A 19162-nucleotide genomic window follows, 5' to 3' on the forward strand; every position below is an offset into this window, starting at 1 on the left:
ACTATGATCCCTGCAAGAACACTCATGGGTAATCTCAGAAATATAAACCACACAAACGAAGAGCCGTCCCAATATAAAAACCTTGAAACCGTGCTGTAAAAATGTAAAAGAATATGATTTTAAAGTCTGGAATCTATAAATCATAAACTGGGTTTAACCCCACTATAATTAAAATTGTATTTAACAATAATTAACAGGCTGTAAACCAAAGACTGACTGTCTTTTTTTACACAATCACCATTCAGACCGTTTAGATTCTTTCACTTCTTTATTGTGTTAAAATATGTACAAATCAAAATGACACATTACATAGCAATGTTTGTAGCTCTCCTTTGGTTCTGTACAAGGTGTGTGCGAGCCTTTCGACTCACCAAAGCTGTGTTAAGGACACTTTAACTAGCCATCTCAGTATGCATTTATTTCAGACATCAAATGTACCACAACTTACATTTGTTCTCATTCACAGTCCACGTCAGAACGATGGAATAGCATTGTTCTTTACTCCTATTTCAAAAGGACATAGAGTTGAAACAGAAAAAACACGGACATGAAAGAGTTGATATGAAGCTCTACCGTGAGTGGACGCCGTCCAATCAATGCTAACACGCAGCGCAGGCAGTGTGGTGTACTGTGCCTTTCACCACGTAATGTAGAAAAGCACGATTTGTCCAATGGCCAAATATGACGAATAATTTCACCCAATTAAAAAGGGCCACAACAACGTACAATCGACATCAACATCAAAACGCCCTGAATAGTTTTTCTATGTGCTATTTATGCTGGTGAATATAACCACACATCAACGTGAACGCCTCCATATTAGGGCTAAACAACTGTATCTCGACAGAACATGATATTGCATCCAGGGATCTTTTTTGAGCTAGTTGAAGGAGAGTATCGGCAGAAATCTCCACAGTTCAGTGTTCCATCTGTTTGGTGAAAAATGTTGGAAATAATTTCCTTTCGTTTTTACATTTCAACAAGAAATCTGTTCCGTCTTCAGTATTCTGAAAGCAGCAGAGCGGCAGAACTGAGTAACTTTATCACTTTATTTATCGCAAGTAATATCTTCTTTGCGATATACAACATTATCACATATTTTCCTCATATTGTGAAGCCCGGCTAAACACGCCCGTGGTCCTGCGACGGCCGTAATGAAGAGACACAAAGTGAGAAGACGTCCTTCAGATTCCTCCCGTCAAGAGGCGAACCGGACCTCCAGAGTGGGCAAAGGGGCTTTCTGAGTCTGTGGGCCCCAGGAAAAGGTGAGCGCAAATGGGTTCACTGTCCCTGCATGTCGCCCGTGCCCTGTGCCTGTGCTGCAGTGGTGTTGAGGTACTGCCAGCTGAGAGCAGCGAGCAGCATGGCGGCAGACAGGTACATGGGCGACAGGTGGTGGGTCTTGGAGGGGAGGCTGGACTGCGACAGGGCGGACTTCTCTTTGATGAGAGCCAGGATGTGCAGGGTTTTGTCCCGCGACGGGTCCGTCTGGGAGACCTTCTGTACAATCTGCAGAGAGGGAGAGAGCCAGACGCTTTGTGTTAAAGTGCTCCGATGTGGCGCCGAAATAGGACAGCAAACACACACAAAAACACACCCACCTCCTGGCTGTACTGGGAGATGATGGTCTGCACGGCGCTCATGTTGGTGGCTTCCATCATGAGTGTGACCGCCTGTCCCTTCCGGATCTTCACCACTCCCTGGAACACCATGGGGTTGTTGTAGCATGACGACAGTGTAGCTATTGCCATCACCTGGTCAGGAAAAGGTGTAACATTTAGTTAACTGGAAGAACTGAAAGAAAGAAATTAAACTAAATTTGTGCTGATGAAAAATCTCTTGTGAGGGAACTATCGTTTGATAAAACCCACTAATCCTAATACTTCCCAGAAGAGATCAAGAAGAAGCATTGTCACTTATTCCCAGTAATAAGGAGAGCAAACATTTAACAAATCACAAGGAATTGGTTGAAAGACTTCTAAATGAAAAGATATTGTAAATGAAAAGTGTAGAATAGAAAAAATGACCATGAATTCATATCTTTGAGGAAAGATGGGAAAATGGGTGAATTATACGACACACATTTCTAATGATCCTTCAGTTTGATGTGGCAAGTAAACCACTGTCTGTACCTATGCCAAAGTAATGCATCACTTCAGTGCACTCTATCCTATGAATTCCTATTTATGTAATCAGTTTTATTCTTTCCTCCCTTCTGTCCCCTTTATTATTCTTTTTAATCTTGTCTTTTTCATATGCTCTGTAACTATATAACTTCTTAAAATTTAAATTTGTATTCATCATTACCTCATATATCTGACTTATCGGAATATATTAGAGGACAAAAAGCTAACGGCACGCTAATGGCTGTTCAATTATTCGGTCATACAAATCAAAATCACCGCATTGTTGGAACTCGGTAAGTAACGACTCAGCGGTTACCTGTGGAATGGCGCAGAAGTTGAAGACGCTCTGGTTGCGCAGGCGGGACAGGTAGGCGATGACATCCGGCACGTGCCGCAGAGCATCGGTGACCAGCAGGTTGAGACAGGACAGAGCCGACTCCAGCTTCTCCGGCTGGGCCAAGTCCTCCAGACGGCCTGCAAACTGACTCCAAGCCTGCACGGGGACACAAGTCATTAACACATCACATACATATGTCTTTAAATCAATACGCAACATAATGAACACAACAGGTGCACCAGAGGTTATATTAAAATACATTTCACGAAGCACAATGGAAATGTAAAACACAGTAAAGTATTCAGAAGCATTTTCTCATAACAGGGCAAAGGAACACGTTGTTACCTCGTGTGGCCAGAAGGCCCGTCCCTCCTTTGTGTCCTCTAGGTAGTCCCGGATGATGTTAGTCTTCTGGAGGAACAGGCCCATGGAGTTGGCCAGCTCGGTGTCGCGCCCCACCTCGGGGTCCTCCAGCTGGGACGCAGAGAACAGCTGAGACAGACCGATACCGACCAGCCCCGCCACATGGTGGCAATACTGCACACAGAGAATAAGACAAGGCAACGTGGCGTCAGTTGTTATTGTCACAGCATGGTATGCATGACAACATGCTTATGATTACACACACACACACACAGTTACTGAAATAACCATAGGTGATAATTAAACATCTATTCAACATTATCAGAGGTATGGTTCATTTATTTCGTTGGGTTTATAGGAAGTTTTACAGTGTGTGGTAATGCTTGATCAAACTTCAGCTACCAGAATGACTGAAAATACACTCTTAAGACAGAAAGAAGCTGCAGAGATACATGTTAATAACAACATATTTTCCTCCCAACCAAAGAGACCCAATAGTATCTCATTAGTGCTCTAATCTGCCAGTCTGATCATCTCTAACAGGCACCATAAACAGTGGCAGAGATCTGTTTGTGTTGTTAAGTTGTGTATTTGTCGAACATCTTGTTGCTGTCATCTTAACACAATTGTAAAACCAGGTTCACGTTTACCTGGTCCCACTCCTTCATGGATCCCACTTTCTTTTCCAGGAATTCGGCCATTCCCACTCCCATTTTGTGGCAGATATCGGAGATGACGTCTCTGTACTCCTGAGCGAGGTTTCTGAATTCCAGTGATATCTGGGTTGCAAGTACACATGAAGATTAGAGAGACGGATTTATAACAGCTGTTAATCTGAGCGACAAAGATTTCACTCGAGACATTTCTTCACACTTAACGCTGTCATTCACACGGTATATTATTCTGTTATTGAGTAAGAACTAGTCATCAGTAAATTAAGCCAGCAGAGCCTTAATATACCTGCCTTACTGTATGTCATAGTACCACCATGCTACTGACCGTGGGGAAATCAGCCAGAACCTGTCGGTCTTTCTCCTGGCTCTCGGTGAAGCGCCACTCATCCTGGTACAGGTAGGTGTGAAAATCATTCAGCATGGGAACCTTCTTGTTCAGAGGGATGGTCATGTCGTCCTCCACTGTGTCCAGCGCTCGCAGCACCAGGTAGAAAATACAGACTGCATGTCTGGATCAGAAGGACAGCAGACCGCTTTAAAACAACACGACAGGAAAAAAATCTCCTTCCGAACGTCTGCGTCAAAAAGCATTTCTTTTTTCACGAGTGACATTTTTAAGTCATCATCTAAGTCATTTATCAAGCAATAATCCCAAACATTTGTTGGTTCCAGATTCTCCAATGCAATCATTTGCTGCTTCAGTCTGTTTCATAGCAGTGTAAATTGAATGTTGGGGGGGTTTTATCTGTTGGTTAGGCAAACGCATTTGAAGATATCATCTTGGGCTTGAGATATGCCTGTAAAGACAATGATCAGACATATCTATAGATTAACAGACAATGAGTTGCAGCCCTAAGTGACATGTTTTATTGTGTAATTGCCAGAAATGAAGAAATATTGATAAAGAGATGTCACCACGAATTTACATTTGAATTGTTGCTGGTATACTCCTTAAGTCCCTAAAAAGGCTTGGGTCACCCACGGGTTGCAGTGCATTTTGCTTTATTGAGGCTATATTAGCTATTGATGAGCTATCTTTGTGTTTTGCTCCCAGACATTCTCGCGTCTTTACAGGACACATGCCAACATTTCGTTGTTGACTCTTCCCTAGAGTAATGCATCCAATCCAAGCATGTCTGAACTGTTCATAGCAAAATAAAATATGTGCAGAAAAGGGAAGCAACCCCCAGCCAACGCCCCAGGTTATGCCCTTCACGAAAGAAAACATGCATGCATGCACACACCCCCCCCATGCAGCCAGCTTTTACCCACCTCAACTCCCCGTCCAGCGCTTGGATCACAGCTGCAAAACTCCGGCTGGTTTGGTTCAGGTACAGATAGCAGGTCCGCAGACTCTCACTCATGGACTTCTGGTAGGAGTGACAGAGGAAGCCCGTGTGTCGGTAAAAGCCTGCGGGTCGGAGGGCGCTGGAGGGTCGGGCGGCCTCCTGCAGGCCCCGCTCACCTAGCCTCCAGCCCAGCAGGAGGGGCCGAGGAGCGGACCCGCAGCCCCGTGGTGCAACCGAGAGAGAGCGCTTGAAGAAGGACAGCGAGACCGGACACTTGCAGCAAGCTCCGGCCATGCGAATAACCTGATAGCACGACCGACCCCGCAGCTATAACACGACTCTGAACATGTCGACGCCACGGCTGGTGGGGAAGTTTGAAACATGTAGGCTAGAGGACACACGAGCTGAGGGGGAAAGGCGCTGGGGGGGGGGACGCCTGGGAGAGCTAAATCAAGCGCTCCGCTGACCTCAGAACAGCCTCACTGCGTAGTCGAGCAGGGTCTCTGCACAGCGTTTGTTGATCTGCTGTGATCGACGTCGCTCCTCCCACCTCTACCCATAACAACACCAGTTGTGTATTTCATAATCGGCTTCTTCTTCAACTACTTTAACTGCATAACTCAATCTACTGGTAATATGTAACTGTTTAACAGTAAGTGTGGAGAAAAGTAACACAATGACACCCGTAATAATGCAGGAACACGTATACAATGGTACTTATGTCTACACATTGCACCAGCGCACGCACTACGTCATGTCTCTGACGCTACAATCACATGATCAGCACTGAGCCAATAATATGAATGTCGATCATGGTTTCAACTCTCTGCTCATCTTGCCTGTATTTCAAAATAAGAGCGCAGTGTTACTCAAGATAACTTCACCCAGCGTTAAAAAAAAAAGAAGCAGGTTGGATTTGAGGATTAGAATTCGAGAGTAAGTTAAACCACATTTGCAGAACACCTTGAGGTGAGAGAAGCTATTTGGGGAAGTTGCTACGCATGATATACATGCATCTCATGGAAGGACAGGATGCATGTCTACGTACAGGTGTCACAGTAAAATATTTGACCTGTCTATACTGAGTGCTCTACTCGTAAAGACTAGTAAAGAGTCACCAGTCAAACCATGATGCTCTCTCTCTCTCTCTCTCTCTCTCTCTCTCTCTCTCTCTCTCTCTCTCTCTCTCTCTCTCTCTCTCTCTCTCATTGGTGTTAAAACATTGGGATTATTTAATTCATTATGTAACGTAAATCCCAAGCCAATGGTCGTGTCTGCTTGTGTACATCTGAGCCAACACAGGAGTGAGAGATCTAATTCGTTCAACGAGCTGACTCTGTTATTACCATTTAGGTCAATCCAATGCAGCCTGACTGTTAATGTGCATTTCCGTGTTGCTACAGAATAGCGGTGGTCTGTTAAAATGGGGACATCATGTGCTACTTGATCCGAGAGGCAAATCTGTAAATGCAACCATGTATGTCTCCATCGTGCATGCTGCGTTCATACTCATCTGACAAGTTTATTCTCAGTATAAAACGGAGGGTTTACTCACATAATCCAACTTTCGCATGAAGCCTCTGCATCCCCCCATTTTATATTTGAACAGGTTGAATATCTCTTCCGGGTGGCCCAGTGACTTCAGGATGTCCATGTTGCTTCGGGTTTTCAGCTGTTACTCTGACAAACTGATGTGGAGAGCGATGCGTCGCTGAGATGCATCAGCGGCAGCAGCACCATGACGAGCGTGAGGGAAGTCGCCAGATCGACTGACGCCTCTGATTGGTTGGCGAGTCATGGGCATAGGGCTCGGTGTCCAATGAGCGAGCAGAGCGTCTGGTGCGATGCCCCGCCAAAGCAGACGGTCAGTGGAGTGGCGGCTTCTGATTGGTCCGTCATTCATCCTTAAGGGAAACCATACCTGCTCATTGAAATTACATAATCATGGGACTGAGAGCTACCTGGTGATCGCCAGTGTGTTCAAACACTGTCTCAATTATTTTATCATTCTAAGCTTTATTTTACACATACAGGTTATTGTCATTTTTAGGATTGTTTATTAAATCCTTAACATGAAAGGGTAAACTTTTTTGATCCCATGCAGTAACATTTAAATATCTCTGCAGCAGAAGTACATGAGAATATGCATTGTTTACATAAGTAACTTTAAAAAATGTGTATTACATATAATGAATTAGAGCACGACATATACTATGACCATCCACTATACATACTTGTTAAGACCATCAACAAATCAGAAGAGGACATCCAAACTCCACCGTCCAGGCATAGAAAAGATACGCAGACCTAATATCTCTTTAACTTCTCCCTCTTACTTGCAGTTTCACACACATATGCACACATTTGCAGGCACCAATAAAAATAGAACACTATCAAGTAAAAATATTGTCATGTGGAATTGTACAATAATACAGCTTGTAGCACACAAACACCCGAATAGAAAAAGGAGAGTGTGAGACTCTCTCTATCTCTCTCTCTCTCTCTCTCTCTCTCTCTCTCTCTCTCTCTCTCTCTCTCTCTCTCTCTCTCTCTCTCTATCTCTCTCTCTCTCTCTCTCTCTCTCTCTCTAGGGAAAAAAAGATGTTTAGCAATGTTCACCATCTTAGTTTAGTGTGTCAGTATGCTGTCATTTGATAATTAAAACTAAACACAAAGTGCAGCTGAGGCTGATGGAAATGCCATTAGTTTGGCAGGTATTTGCTCATGAACCAGACCTTTTAACAAATTATAATGTTGATGATGGTGTGAGACGACAAGTCAGGAAATCCCCAAAGTGATTACAAATCATCCCGACGGGGACATAAATGTCTGGAGCAAATGTTATGGCAATTCCTCAAACAGTAGTTGAGGAATTTCACTCAATGGACAACATCTTAGTGATGCAAGAGAAAGAAAGTCTGAGTCATACCAAAGTCAGAAGGATTCATTCTCTGGGCACCATGAAGGCCATGATCCTGGCAGTCCATCCAATATTTATTGAGACATTTTAAGTAAAATAAGTGAATAACCTTTATTGTAGCTTTTCAGTTCTGAAACAAACCATGACCCCATGAGCTACTCTGTCAGGAACCAAAAACAGAGTAACACCAGTTAAACACGTTGCTCTGCATGACTCTGTTTGCATCAGTCTCCTCTTGCATGCCATTGTCTTAAAGCGACACTGTCTGTACATGATTTCCTCCGTCAGCTGACAACATTTTTCAGAAGCCACACGAAAGCACAAAAGAGATTGATGACATGAGATTATATCTACATGGCCGTGAGCATTACCAAGAGGAGGAGCTCAGTGCTGACAGTCACAAACTCTCAAGCAGTTCCAGGTAAACGTGTTGGGAGTGCAACCCAATAGTTTCTCTTGTAATCAGGAGAGCAGTGAGCTATGCCGCATGTGGCCTACTCGACTGACCCTACAAGAGAAGAGAGGAGATACATTTCAATTGAACTGGATTCCTGAAACACCGGGGCGAAGAAGTCTGGTTTGTACTTCTCATGTGAGTAAACTCAGTTCTTACTTTGACCAAAAACATCTGCTGTTTGACCTGAAAGAGAGGTGAAAGAGAGACTTTTCCTTGCATCATCATGGTGTCTGACTTTTTTGCTGAATTTGCTGAAGGCATTGCATAAGCTCTTAAATGATTTAATTCTTTCAGCGAAACCATCAACTAATGTTGTCCACAAATGTCAAACGTTTCAACAGCCACTGCACATACATTGTTTTCTGATCCCACGTGACAATCAGCTAGTTTTTGTTCAGGTTGAGCCGTGAACAAACTTTTGTTTAATGGACATGAAAAGGAGCCTCCGCTGTGCTCAAAGAAATGTCTTAAACCTCTGCAGCACAGAGACTGACAGAGATACAGAGTGTCTATAAATAAATATATATATATATATATATATATATATATATATATATATATATATATATATATATATTTCAACCATATGCACATACAACAAGCCAGTGTGTAGGATTTAGGGGGATTTATTGGCAGAAATAGAATATAATATTATTAACTTTGTTTTCATTCGTGAATAATCACCTGCATCTTATAATGGGTCATTCCTATCGACATAGGGAGCAGGTCCTCTTCACATTGTCCACCATGTTTCACGTGTTTACATTACCTGCAGGCCACTGTGGTTCTCTGACAGGAATGAATAGGGAGTGGGGACCGCAGGGGTATTTAGTTGACATGCAACCTCACCTCTCCCACACGCTGCTCTTTTATCTGTCCTCTCATCTAACTGCAAGAAACCACTTAAGTCAAACTGCTACTTTAAAAATCAAAGCAAAATTGTTATCAATTGCCTACTTGGAAATTTCAAAAAAATATTCCTAAATGACACCAGTTTGACTGTGTTTTTGTGGTATTGGCCCAAACTTCAGGACGAGCTGCACACCTGAAGCCTGTGTGAATGGAGGGAGAAAAACGCTGTCTGACACCGGGAGCTTCTTTGAGCAGATGTCAGCCTGGGCTGACACACAATACTCTGTCAAGAAAGTATTGAAACATCTCAAGTTCAGACAAGCCAACGATGACGTTTCACCCAACGAGTGTGTCAACAAGAAGTTTTTGGAGTTTCACTGTGACATCACCGAGGAATGTGGTGCAGAAGATAAACAGCATTCATGGGCCGTTATTGAGAAACAAGAAGAGATTGTCATGTATGGACCGTATTATCCGAATTACAACAACGGAGAACACAGCGAGGACATCATTATCAAACAAACGCAGGAAGTTCTAGAGTCAGAGTCCGTCTCGGAGGAATGGAAGGTGTATGTTTTCACCATGAACAGCCCGTGTTTGGCTAGAAACACGAATGCATGCATGCTGAACCTGGTCTTCAAAGCTCTGGAGTGGTGGAGCGTGTATGGAGTAAAGACGCATATTGGTTATTTGAAATGCTGGGGATTCAAAGGAACTAAAGAAAATCTGTTCAAGGATATTACCTACAGCCAAGTGGACTGTATGGATCAGAGTGAGGACCACAAGAGCTACGTTAAAGCAGCTGAAAAGACTGAAATAAATCCTTTATGTGAAATTGTGTTCACTGCTGTGAAACACCTCCTCAGATCTGCCAGTTTTGCTTTGATAAACATCGTGCAGGGGCCGGACTGGAAGAGTTGCTTTAAAAATCTGCACAGTATATTTGAAAGCTTACCAGAAGAGGAGCAACACATCTGCACACGGGAGGCAAACACTGTGATCGAGGCTGCACAAGTTCTGCTTTCAGAAAAAAGTGAAAGTGTTGAGGAATATTTAGAAAGAGGACGTGCATTTGCACTTGATTATGCTTTTAGCTCACAATTATCTGACGCCATCCAGGATCAGATGAGGCTCACGTTTCAACACTGCTGGAAGGAGATGGTGCAGGGCAAATATGCTGAGCTCATCAGGGAGAAGCTGACTGACGACTTCAATCAATGTGCCGTCCGGCTTTTCATCAGCGATATTGCAAAGTTCACGAAAGAATACTTAGAAATTGGAAGGATCGAGTTTTCAGAAGAAGCTCCACAAGTTGTCCGACAACCATCCTCTTCGCAGAGATGATGAAGAAGCCAAGACTGCATATATATATATATATCACACACGTTTGGTATAGAGTGAATGACACCAAACTTATATCATACATACCATTTGCATCATGTCAAAATGCTTTGTCTTTATTAGTTTCCTCAGTGGAGCTACAGTTGCACACAGAGGAAGGGCATCAGGTAGTGTTAGTGCACACTGAGAAAGTCCACATGTACATCTCTCACAGTGTCTTTACTTACAATATAACTCAAATGGTGGACTACAATTATACTGGAGTGGAGTTTTTTTACATATATGCTCATATATTTGTTGGTAATTGCATGTGTCGATATCTCACGTTGCCACATGTTGCCCCGTGATTGTCACAAGCAAATGAAAGCATTGAGTATCGGCAATAATCTGTACAGGTTTGATACAATACACCGACATAAAGTCAAACAACCTTCAGCTTATATGAGTTAGATGACTGTGTGGTTTGGGGCCGTGCAGGTCATAATAAATACGAGCAGGATTAAAGATGATTAAGCTGTTTTATGGATGCACACCTGCTCCCGTGTCAGCAGAGGGAACTATGTACAATTACTTCCATCCACATTCATCATGTGCAACTTGCTTGCTGCATAGGTAGTTTTTCATGTATTCTTTTCGTAGAAGTGTCCATACTGGCATGTATTGTTTTTTTTACATTTAAAATCAAGAAGGCGCACAGTTTACGACTGATCCAGGAACAAAAAGCCACCAGGGAACTGTTTCTATTGCACTGAGTGGGAGATCGTGTTTACTGACGGTCATTTCTCTGGAGTTGAGGAGTGACGGATGGATGTGTTACAGTACGTTTATGATAAATGCGCCTGATTCGCTTTTCTCTGTGCAATTAGATGAAATTACACCTGTTCTTTACAATCATTGGTATCGCACATAAGTGACCGTAATCAGTGTGTCAATTTTGGGAGGTGTGTAAAGGGTCAGTTGACTCGGATCACAAATCACATCTTTTTGTACCCCCACTGGTATTTTGTTTTGCAGTTTTAGTCGCTTACGTTTTGAGACATTGCTGCTGAGACTGAGCCGCCGTATTACGGCTAAGATGACTGGATGTTTGTGTGTGGTGCTAAACGAATCCTTTGAAAGACATAAGAGCAACGTGCTTTACCAAATAATATACATAATCTAAAGACAGCGTCACGTCTGAACAGTTTAAATCATCGACCAAACATACAAAATACTGAAAACTGACCACAATGAGGTTGGTTGATTCGTAAGTAACCGGCCCATTGGTTGTTCTGTAAAGAGCTTTTGGCTTTTTAAAATATCATTTTTCATTCTTCTCCATTGTACTGTGATTTCATATCTGACAGAAAATACCATAAGTGTGAAGATCTAGCTGTTTCTTATTGTGAGCTGACCCTTTGACGTTTGACATTAAGGTCTGCTGTTGTGATTATTTTCATGATTTGTGTGTTCATCTTTTTTTTATTTAGCAAAACTGTCCCTAACAATATGAAATTGAAAAAAAAAATATGGGAATAAAAATAACTCCGGGAGATAAAGACTGGTCGTCGCTGTTGTTGTTTCTGGTTGATGTTACAGTATCTGTCACTTGGCCCTGCACTGGCATGGTAGAGTGACCCGAAAAAAAGGTTTTCACATCAAGAGTTGTTTAATCACAGCGCTGCTCTTTATCAAACTCCATTCAGTCCATCCATCGCTGCGGTTCGAATGCACAGCGTCTGTGCCCTTCTGTTAAAGATCTCCATTTCTTTCGTGCCGCCCAAACATTTGTCCCAAAGCGTTGCACTGAAGACACTGAACGGTGTGACGGCTGCAGGAACATCTTGCATCCAAGAGCGGCAGTCTGCTTCCTGGAGACGCTTGTCTCTCTGGAGAGTTTAATCGGTACGATTTGAAATGCTGTGTTGCACGTCTTCTAGGCCAGGATGAGGTTGTTCCAGGGCTCAGCTTTGGAGCCAGAAGACACGCCGTGGCCCCCCGGGGACATCTTGAGAGGAATGGCCCCGCCTTGAGCTGCCATGTAGGCTGGCAGAGCTGAAATCTAGAGGGATAGAGTCGAAAATGGTGAGAAGGCCAGTACTTCATAGATGGAGACTTTGACCTTTCCTTTCATTGTCATATCAGTTGGCATGTGGGATAAATATCAATACAACACATGCAAAACAATACTCTGTATTGTACAATCTGGGTCATAATAATTGTGTCTCAACTGTTTCATCCTAATCTTAAAGGACATTTTGGGCCTTGTTATTTCTGGGCTTATTGGGTTCTAGCTGAATGTGATGAGCAATGAGGGCCTGTACCACTTCCATCATCACAATTACAGACTCTAATGTACAGACTCCCGATGCAAAGATTCTCTGAAATTTGACTAAAAAGGTGTCCAACCTGTGCATGTGCGCTGTGGTGTGTGTACAAGCTGTGAGTGTCCGGCTCTGTCTTTATCTGTCGAGGCTCCTCAGTGGTGGTGGAGGCCCTGGGAGTGCTGCTTGGCGTGACTGGAGTCCCATCACTGCCTGGGGTCCCTGCGGAGCACCAGAACTGAAGTCATTACACATTCACCGACAGTATGCACATGCAAATGTGCCTTTTTAGTAAGTCTTAGCTACAGTATGATCCTCAATATATATATATACACGAACCTAAGCGCATGTGGTTTTGAAGCTCACCAGCTTGGGACTTGTTGAAGTTTTTGGGTTTGCGTTTGCGGGTCTGGATCCCCTCTTTCTTCATGGCCAGGGGTCGTGGTACCTGTCAAGACACAAGAACAAATAAATAACCTTTAAGGGTCAACAGCAGACAGAAGTAGGAGAAGTGTAGCATCCATGGAGGCATGGCGAGAAAAGGGTGTGATCAAGATTCTGAGGATCCACTCATTTCGAAAGATACATTTTCAAAAACAATGTGAATGATCAGTTTTAATTTAAAGTGTAAATGTTCTCAAAGTGGTTGTGTACACGATTTCAGCAGTAGCAGAGATGCACTTACCCCATGGAGTTTCATGTAGAGGCCACAGGCGTTGCAGACCGGCTCTCCCTCTGCGTTTCGTCGCCACAAGGTGGTGGTGGTGGTGTGACAGTTGGTGCAGGACAGGCCAACCCTCCTCGAGGCAGACTGCAGCACATAAAATATGTTAGAGTTCTATGTTAAAAAGAGGAGAAACACTAAATGCATACATTTCCCCTGAGGTATACTGCAGGTGTAATTCATCGTCCATTAACACACGATGTACAAAAGTGCTCCACTGTCACCCACCAGCCGTCGTTGAGGTTTGATAAGGGGTCTGTTGATGCCGTTCATCTTGTGGTACAGTCCGCAGGCATTGCACAGGTAGTGGCCTGTACCATCCCGCCTCCAGAGGGGGGTCGACATCGCCCCGCAGTTCACACATTCTCGCCCCTCGGCGAAGTCATCAAACAGGTCTGATGGAGGAGGACAAGAAAGCAATGATGAGCCAAAACAAGGTCAGTTTCTCTCTTCCCTTCAGCCTGACAGTAATCTGCACAACTCATGTAACAAGTTCTTCAACCCTCATCACTGAAAAATGCATCCTGGTCGAGATGAAGCCACAGCTGTTTTTCTGAAAAGTTGATGTTATATTCACAGTATTTTAGCAATGAGTTGGTAATAAAACAGTTGCTGATTGCCATTCCACATAGTTATTTTACATTTTACACATCAAACTGAGAAAATAACTTTCAGCAGAGCTCATGCCACATAACAATGTTCTCCACCCTCCTTAATAAACACTTTCCTGCTCCGTCAAACTCGGATTATCAAATGCAGGGGCATCTCTGCACCAGCAGGAGGTGCAGGCTGCAGTCTCACAGGCCCACACAACAGCAGACTGGAATCCCTCCTTATCTCTCACCTCGGACAGATAAAGAGTCGGCTGGAAATATAGACGGAATAGAGCTCCATCATATTCAAAGAGAGACTATGTGTCTATATCTCTTTCCCCCTCTCTCTCTCTCTCTCTCTCTCTCTCTCTCTCTCTCAGTTAGCATGACGTGCAATGTTGCACATATCTCTGAAGAACCACTTAGCCTTTCAGGGGAAGGAGGCATCAATCAGGGGTTTGATCGTGACAGTAGAAGTTACTGTATTTATCTACGACTGCGAGGTTTGCTGAGAAGAGATTGAGGAACTGTGCAAAACACATTAACCGTAAAAGCCACATTTAAATCAGATTATTTATACACTCCACCGTGCATATTTATTATAATGTAAAATAAACAAAAAGTATGAGTCTGGCCTCTGTCTGCTCCTCCCTCGCTGCAGTGCGACTGATACATATTATGCAGGCCTCCTCCAAGGCTGAGAGCAAAACAGACGCAGCAGGGCAAGCTGACCTTGAGCCATTTTGCAGCCAACACAACGCAGCAACACAAGACAATAAACGAAACGCTGCGTTTCTTCTTTTTGTTTTCCACTGCGTAAATGTCAGTGTGTGTCTTCGTCAGGGGACGCTGACACTTTAAGGGGACAAAGGTGAAAACAACTGTGACATATGTGAAGACTATATACGTGTCCTGTAGAGGTTTTCATGTGTTTTTCATTTGTCACAGTGGTGACGGTTAACAAGGTGTTACAGTGGCAGCATTTAAAAGTACAACTACAATGTTTGTTTTATCAGCTTTATACATATTTATCTCCTTTTCTGAGACATCACACTTACACAGGACCTTTTTCGGCTGTGGTCACTCATGACATTTGAAGATACTGTATATAAAGACTTTACATGCAAAGATATAACAATAATATGCAATATAGTAATGGAGGGGCCTTTCTCAGTGGCACAGAGTAACTTAGTAAATTGTACTGTAGTCTACCTAAGTTCAAGTTTAGTTCATTTCCGTTTTAATGCAACTTTATGCACTTCTTACTGCAAATTGATTTGACAAATCTAGTTACACATTTTGTTTTAAAGAAAAAAACATAAGATGATGATGTTTATGGAATGTACAAACAGATTATTAAATAGCATCCAAGATTCAATTCTGCCGACAAATTCATGGAGCAGGAATAATATTGAAATGATGATAAATATATTAGTGTAACACTCAGATAATCTTTTTCTGTATTGAATACTTTCAAGTTTGATACTTAAAGTACATTTTTTTAATAATAATATAAAGTTTTATTTAAAAAGATTTTCAGTACAGGAGTTGTACTTGTTTTTACATCCTTGTAATTACTTGTACATAATCTAATTATTATTTTATATTTCATACATTTCATCCCCACTGCTTTTTAAATTAGACTTTACTCTATTTCTTTTATATTTGTATCCACCAAATGCTAACGTAACTGCAAGAATATGTATGTGTCACTTAGTTGGCAACATGATGAAAATACAAAACGTTTTGACTCATCAGTTGACTTTTTTATTTTTATTCCAGGCAGAGGAAGAAGCTTTGTATGTGGGGGAGACTTCCATCACTGCCACGGTCCTGTCAGAGTGGCAATACAGATATAATGCCTTATAAACTAAAGTTATAAAGATTATCCAATAAAACACACGATAGTCTTGGATCTCTTCTCGTCAAATAAATAATTTGGCTGTTTACATACTGTTAATAATTTTCCAATTTAAGTAAGTGAGTCATGGAGATGTTTCTGGAAAACAAACTATAAGGCATCAATAACAACTCAATTCAAGAGAATTTCAAACAATTCAAAAATATTTTCACGAATGTTTTGAAGAATTGAAGTTTAGAATTGATGCTGATTGTGTTTATTTCCTTCTGTCGCTGCTCGGCTCGTGCGCTTCATCAAACACCGAGCTTTGATTTCGTTTGACGTGAGCGTAAAACAATGAGTTGAAGCCTGAAACATCTCTAAAGAAATGCAGTGAGTAAACGGGCTCAACGCCGTGATTTGATTGTGATCGTAATCAAATGAAGAGGTCAGTGTGGATCAATGCTGTTATCTATCACACTGTTTCTGAATCAAACAAAAGAGGCCATTCAAATGATCATCACACAAAACATATTTAAGAACAGTTTGTCAGACAGAAAATGGAAATGTATAAACAAAGAAAGTAATCAGCTGTCAACTGTTAATAAGATAATACTAATAATAAGTGATAATAAGTCTTAATGATCCGGACCTTCAGATTAGGACGAACGTGGCAGAAACAGGAGCCAAAATAAACACAACGCTGATTAATAATGTAGACTAAAAGATGCAAATAGTCATTGAAACAACTGACAAATGAGCAAAATCAATGTGTTGGATTAAGGTCCAGAGTTCAGCAGCTGTCGATTAAAATCAGTACATAACATGGGCTGACACAAAAACCATGTATTTGAATAAAAAGTGGTTTCACTGTATCTAAAACAATTGATTTTTGATGAGGGTGTGAGGAATCTGATTCTGCTGCTGATCCGGATCAGATTCTTCACACCCACTTCTAATCAAATCCAGCCTCACACACAAGGCCACAATCAAACAACAACCCATAAAGCACATACAAACTGTTATCAATTCAGGCTCAGTTAATTATTCCTTTCCAACACTCCAGAATGTGATTCATGAAGATAAACCAAACATGTGTATTATATGTTATTTTAACTTTGATTTGGGTCTGTGTGGCTATGAAATGAAATATGATATTATCATTTGTCATTAATAGTCAATACTGGCCTATTTTATTCACGAAGGGAATCATCATAATTTGGTATTTGAATTAAAATGTATATGTTTCTAAAATGATACATTTAAAATAAAAGTCAAAATGAAGTATGAATGAATTTCACTCAATGGCGTTATTTACTTGTTTCTACGTGTAAAATGTCCCATCAAGGCCCATAGAATCAGAAACAGTGAGTGTGTAGTTAATAAAGTAAAACAAAGCAGCAGTAAGACTTTCAAATAACCGCATGATAAACGAACCTCTGGTTAAACTAACTTCTCTTTTAGGAATAGAATTTGCCAAATATAACATGATTATGAATAACAGTTGCGCTTTCCATTTCATAATAACAGTCACGAAAAGAGTCACGTTAAAAGAAACAAAAGGTGACAATCAGACCTCAATCGTTCTGCAAGCGAGGCGCTGTGAATTGATGACATCACTTGATCTCACGTGGTAGATGCAACTTTCTATTCGTCCATGTTTTTAGTCTTGTTTTAATCAAATAGAGTTTCATTTCAATTGGAAGTTTGAGATATTTTCGTTCAGCAGAAGTCTGATGAACAATAATACATTGTCATTGTCAGCTCTTTAAAAAAACTAATTCGGGGTAGACCTTTGAACGTACCTCGTAATTCAAGGACGTCTAATTGATTCGCTTTATATCGTCTGTGGTTGTGTGAAATATACTCTTGTTGTAGTATTGTATCATTGTAATAGCGTATGGATTTATTTGTAATTTTAAAATCATAATTTGAATAAATCTGGTGTGTTTATGCTCTGTCAACGATATGCCTTCATCTTGATGGCTTTTAATTGATAGATTATTTCTTTACATGCGGACTAAACAGTTACCTCACTTGCATATTTTCTTTTTCTTTTTCAGGAGAATACTTTTGTTCTTTTAACAAAAACGTCGTTTTTTCAGGCCTGGCAACCTTTCACCTCTTTCATGTTTGTTTTTTAATGGTCATAAACTGTAGGCCTATTGTCATTAATCGTGCACAGATAAGTAAAAGGGACATGCTTCTCTCTCTCTTTTAGCGGATTTGCACTTATTTCTTGTTGTGGTGACAGTGAATCTGATAGTTTGACATTCTTTACATTTCTGTCTGGACAGAATTTCCAAAAGTCAAAACACATTTTATTGTGAACAAAATATAGAAATGCTAAATTAAAAATGTCTTGCTCACCTATGTTTGGGTGCCGTGTTGTGCCATGATGAGCACCGGTTTGGAGACCGTGGAGGACCGGGCTATCAAAGTGGGACGCAGGCCACGCGCCACCCACGTTCGGGCTCATGTAGGCCGGGTAGGGGCTGTGATACGACCCGCTGAGGCTCCGGGCGCTGTAGTGTTCCCTCCCGTTGGCAGAGATGTTTAGCGGACTGCTGTAAGAAGCCACCGTATCCCGGGCCGTGGCCACCCCGGAGGACAGAGGCGGGCTGGTGGAGAAGGCGAAGCGCGGAGACACCGGGGAGTGGTTGTACGAGGGCACCGTGTCAGCGCACGGCTGCACCCAGGCTGAGTGGCTCGACGCGGGGCTGCTCTGCTGCGACGCACCGGGCGTCTGGAGGTAAGGCAGCGCCGGCATCATGGGGGTGACGACCCGGGTGGTGGGCACATAAACCGGAGAGGTGCCCGTGGAGGCGTTGTGCAGAAATCCGGCCTCATAGGAGTGGGGTCCGTGGTTGGTTGTCATTATGCCCTGATACATATCCTCTCCTTGAAACTGGACATCCGTGTTGATAGAATAGATATTGATAGATGCCGTTACGCACAGGACTGCTAAGTATTAACGCAAACACATATGATTAAATACAATCTGCGAGGCTCTGTCGTCCTAATTAATATCAGATCTGCACCCAAGAGGTGAAGCCAAGCAACCGCAACAATCAGAAAATTAAGAATAAACTGAGAAGAGACACAAGAGGGTGGAGGAGGAGTGAGAGACTGTGATCAAGATCCAGCATCTCTCTCTCTCTCTCTCTCTCTCTCTCTCTCTCTCTCTCTCTCTCTCTCTCTCTCTCTCTCTCGCTCTCTCTCTCTCTCTCCCTCTCTCTCTCTCTCTCTCTCTCTCTCTCTCTCTCAAACCAAAAACATGTGAAAATAATGTAATCAAACGTATATTTTATTCTAGATCGCTGAAGCTCCTTGGCTTTTTTAT

The 19162-nt window shown here is 42.2% G+C and overlaps 2 protein-coding genes across 3 annotated transcripts; both read right to left on the reverse strand.

The window, feature by feature from the left end:
- Positions 1 to 269: 269 nt before the first annotated feature.
- fdft1 (farnesyl-diphosphate farnesyltransferase 1) lies at positions 270 to 6475 on the reverse strand. Of its 2 annotated transcripts, XM_079290853.1 has the most exons (8): positions 6345 to 6475; positions 4773 to 4870; positions 3826 to 4009; positions 3477 to 3605; positions 2809 to 3000; positions 2443 to 2619; positions 1602 to 1754; positions 270 to 1509 (listed from the first exon to the last, which is right to left on the reverse strand). In XM_079290853.1, the coding sequence occupies exons 1-8, from the start codon at positions 6441 to 6443 to the stop codon at positions 1282 to 1284; spliced, it is 1260 nt and encodes a 419-aa protein (XP_079146979.1). In that variant the 5' UTR covers positions 6444 to 6475; the 3' UTR covers positions 270 to 1281. The 2 variants fall into 2 exon arrangements, with proteins under 2 accessions (XP_079146979.1, XP_079146978.1); XM_079290852.1 differs by lacking the exon at positions 6345 to 6475 and having other exon boundaries at positions 4773 to 5426.
- Positions 6476 to 12274: 5799 nt separating this feature from the next.
- On the reverse strand, positions 12275 to 18712 carry gata4 (GATA binding protein 4; the record flags this gene model as incomplete). Its single annotated transcript, XM_079291351.1, has 6 exons — positions 12275 to 12400; positions 12748 to 12884; positions 13029 to 13110; positions 13348 to 13473; positions 13615 to 13781; positions 18190 to 18712. 6 exons carry the CDS (start codon positions 18710 to 18712, stop codon positions 12275 to 12277), a joined length of 1161 nt encoding a protein of 386 aa, XP_079147477.1.
- Positions 18713 to 19162: the final 450 nt, after the last annotated feature.

This window comes from Melanostigma gelatinosum (assembly GCF_949748355.1).
Source record: "Melanostigma gelatinosum genome assembly, chromosome: 19".
NCBI lineage: Eukaryota > Metazoa > Chordata > Actinopteri > Perciformes > Zoarcidae > Melanostigma > Melanostigma gelatinosum.

Bases quoted from the DNA above. Each gene is read 5' to 3' on its own strand.
- fdft1 (XM_079290852.1), bottom strand. From the start codon at position 5,083: ATGGCCGGAGCTTGCTGCAAGTGTCCGGTCTCGCTGTCCTTCTTCAAG. The intron at 4,010-4,772 runs GTGGGTAAAAGC...CTTCTGATCCAG, and splicing joins GCGCTGGACGGGGAGTTGAG to ACATGCAGTCTGTATTTTCT. The intron at 3,606-3,825 runs GTCAGTAGCATG...CTTGCAACCCAG, and splicing joins TTCTGGCTGATTTCCCCACG to ATATCACTGGAATTCAGAAA.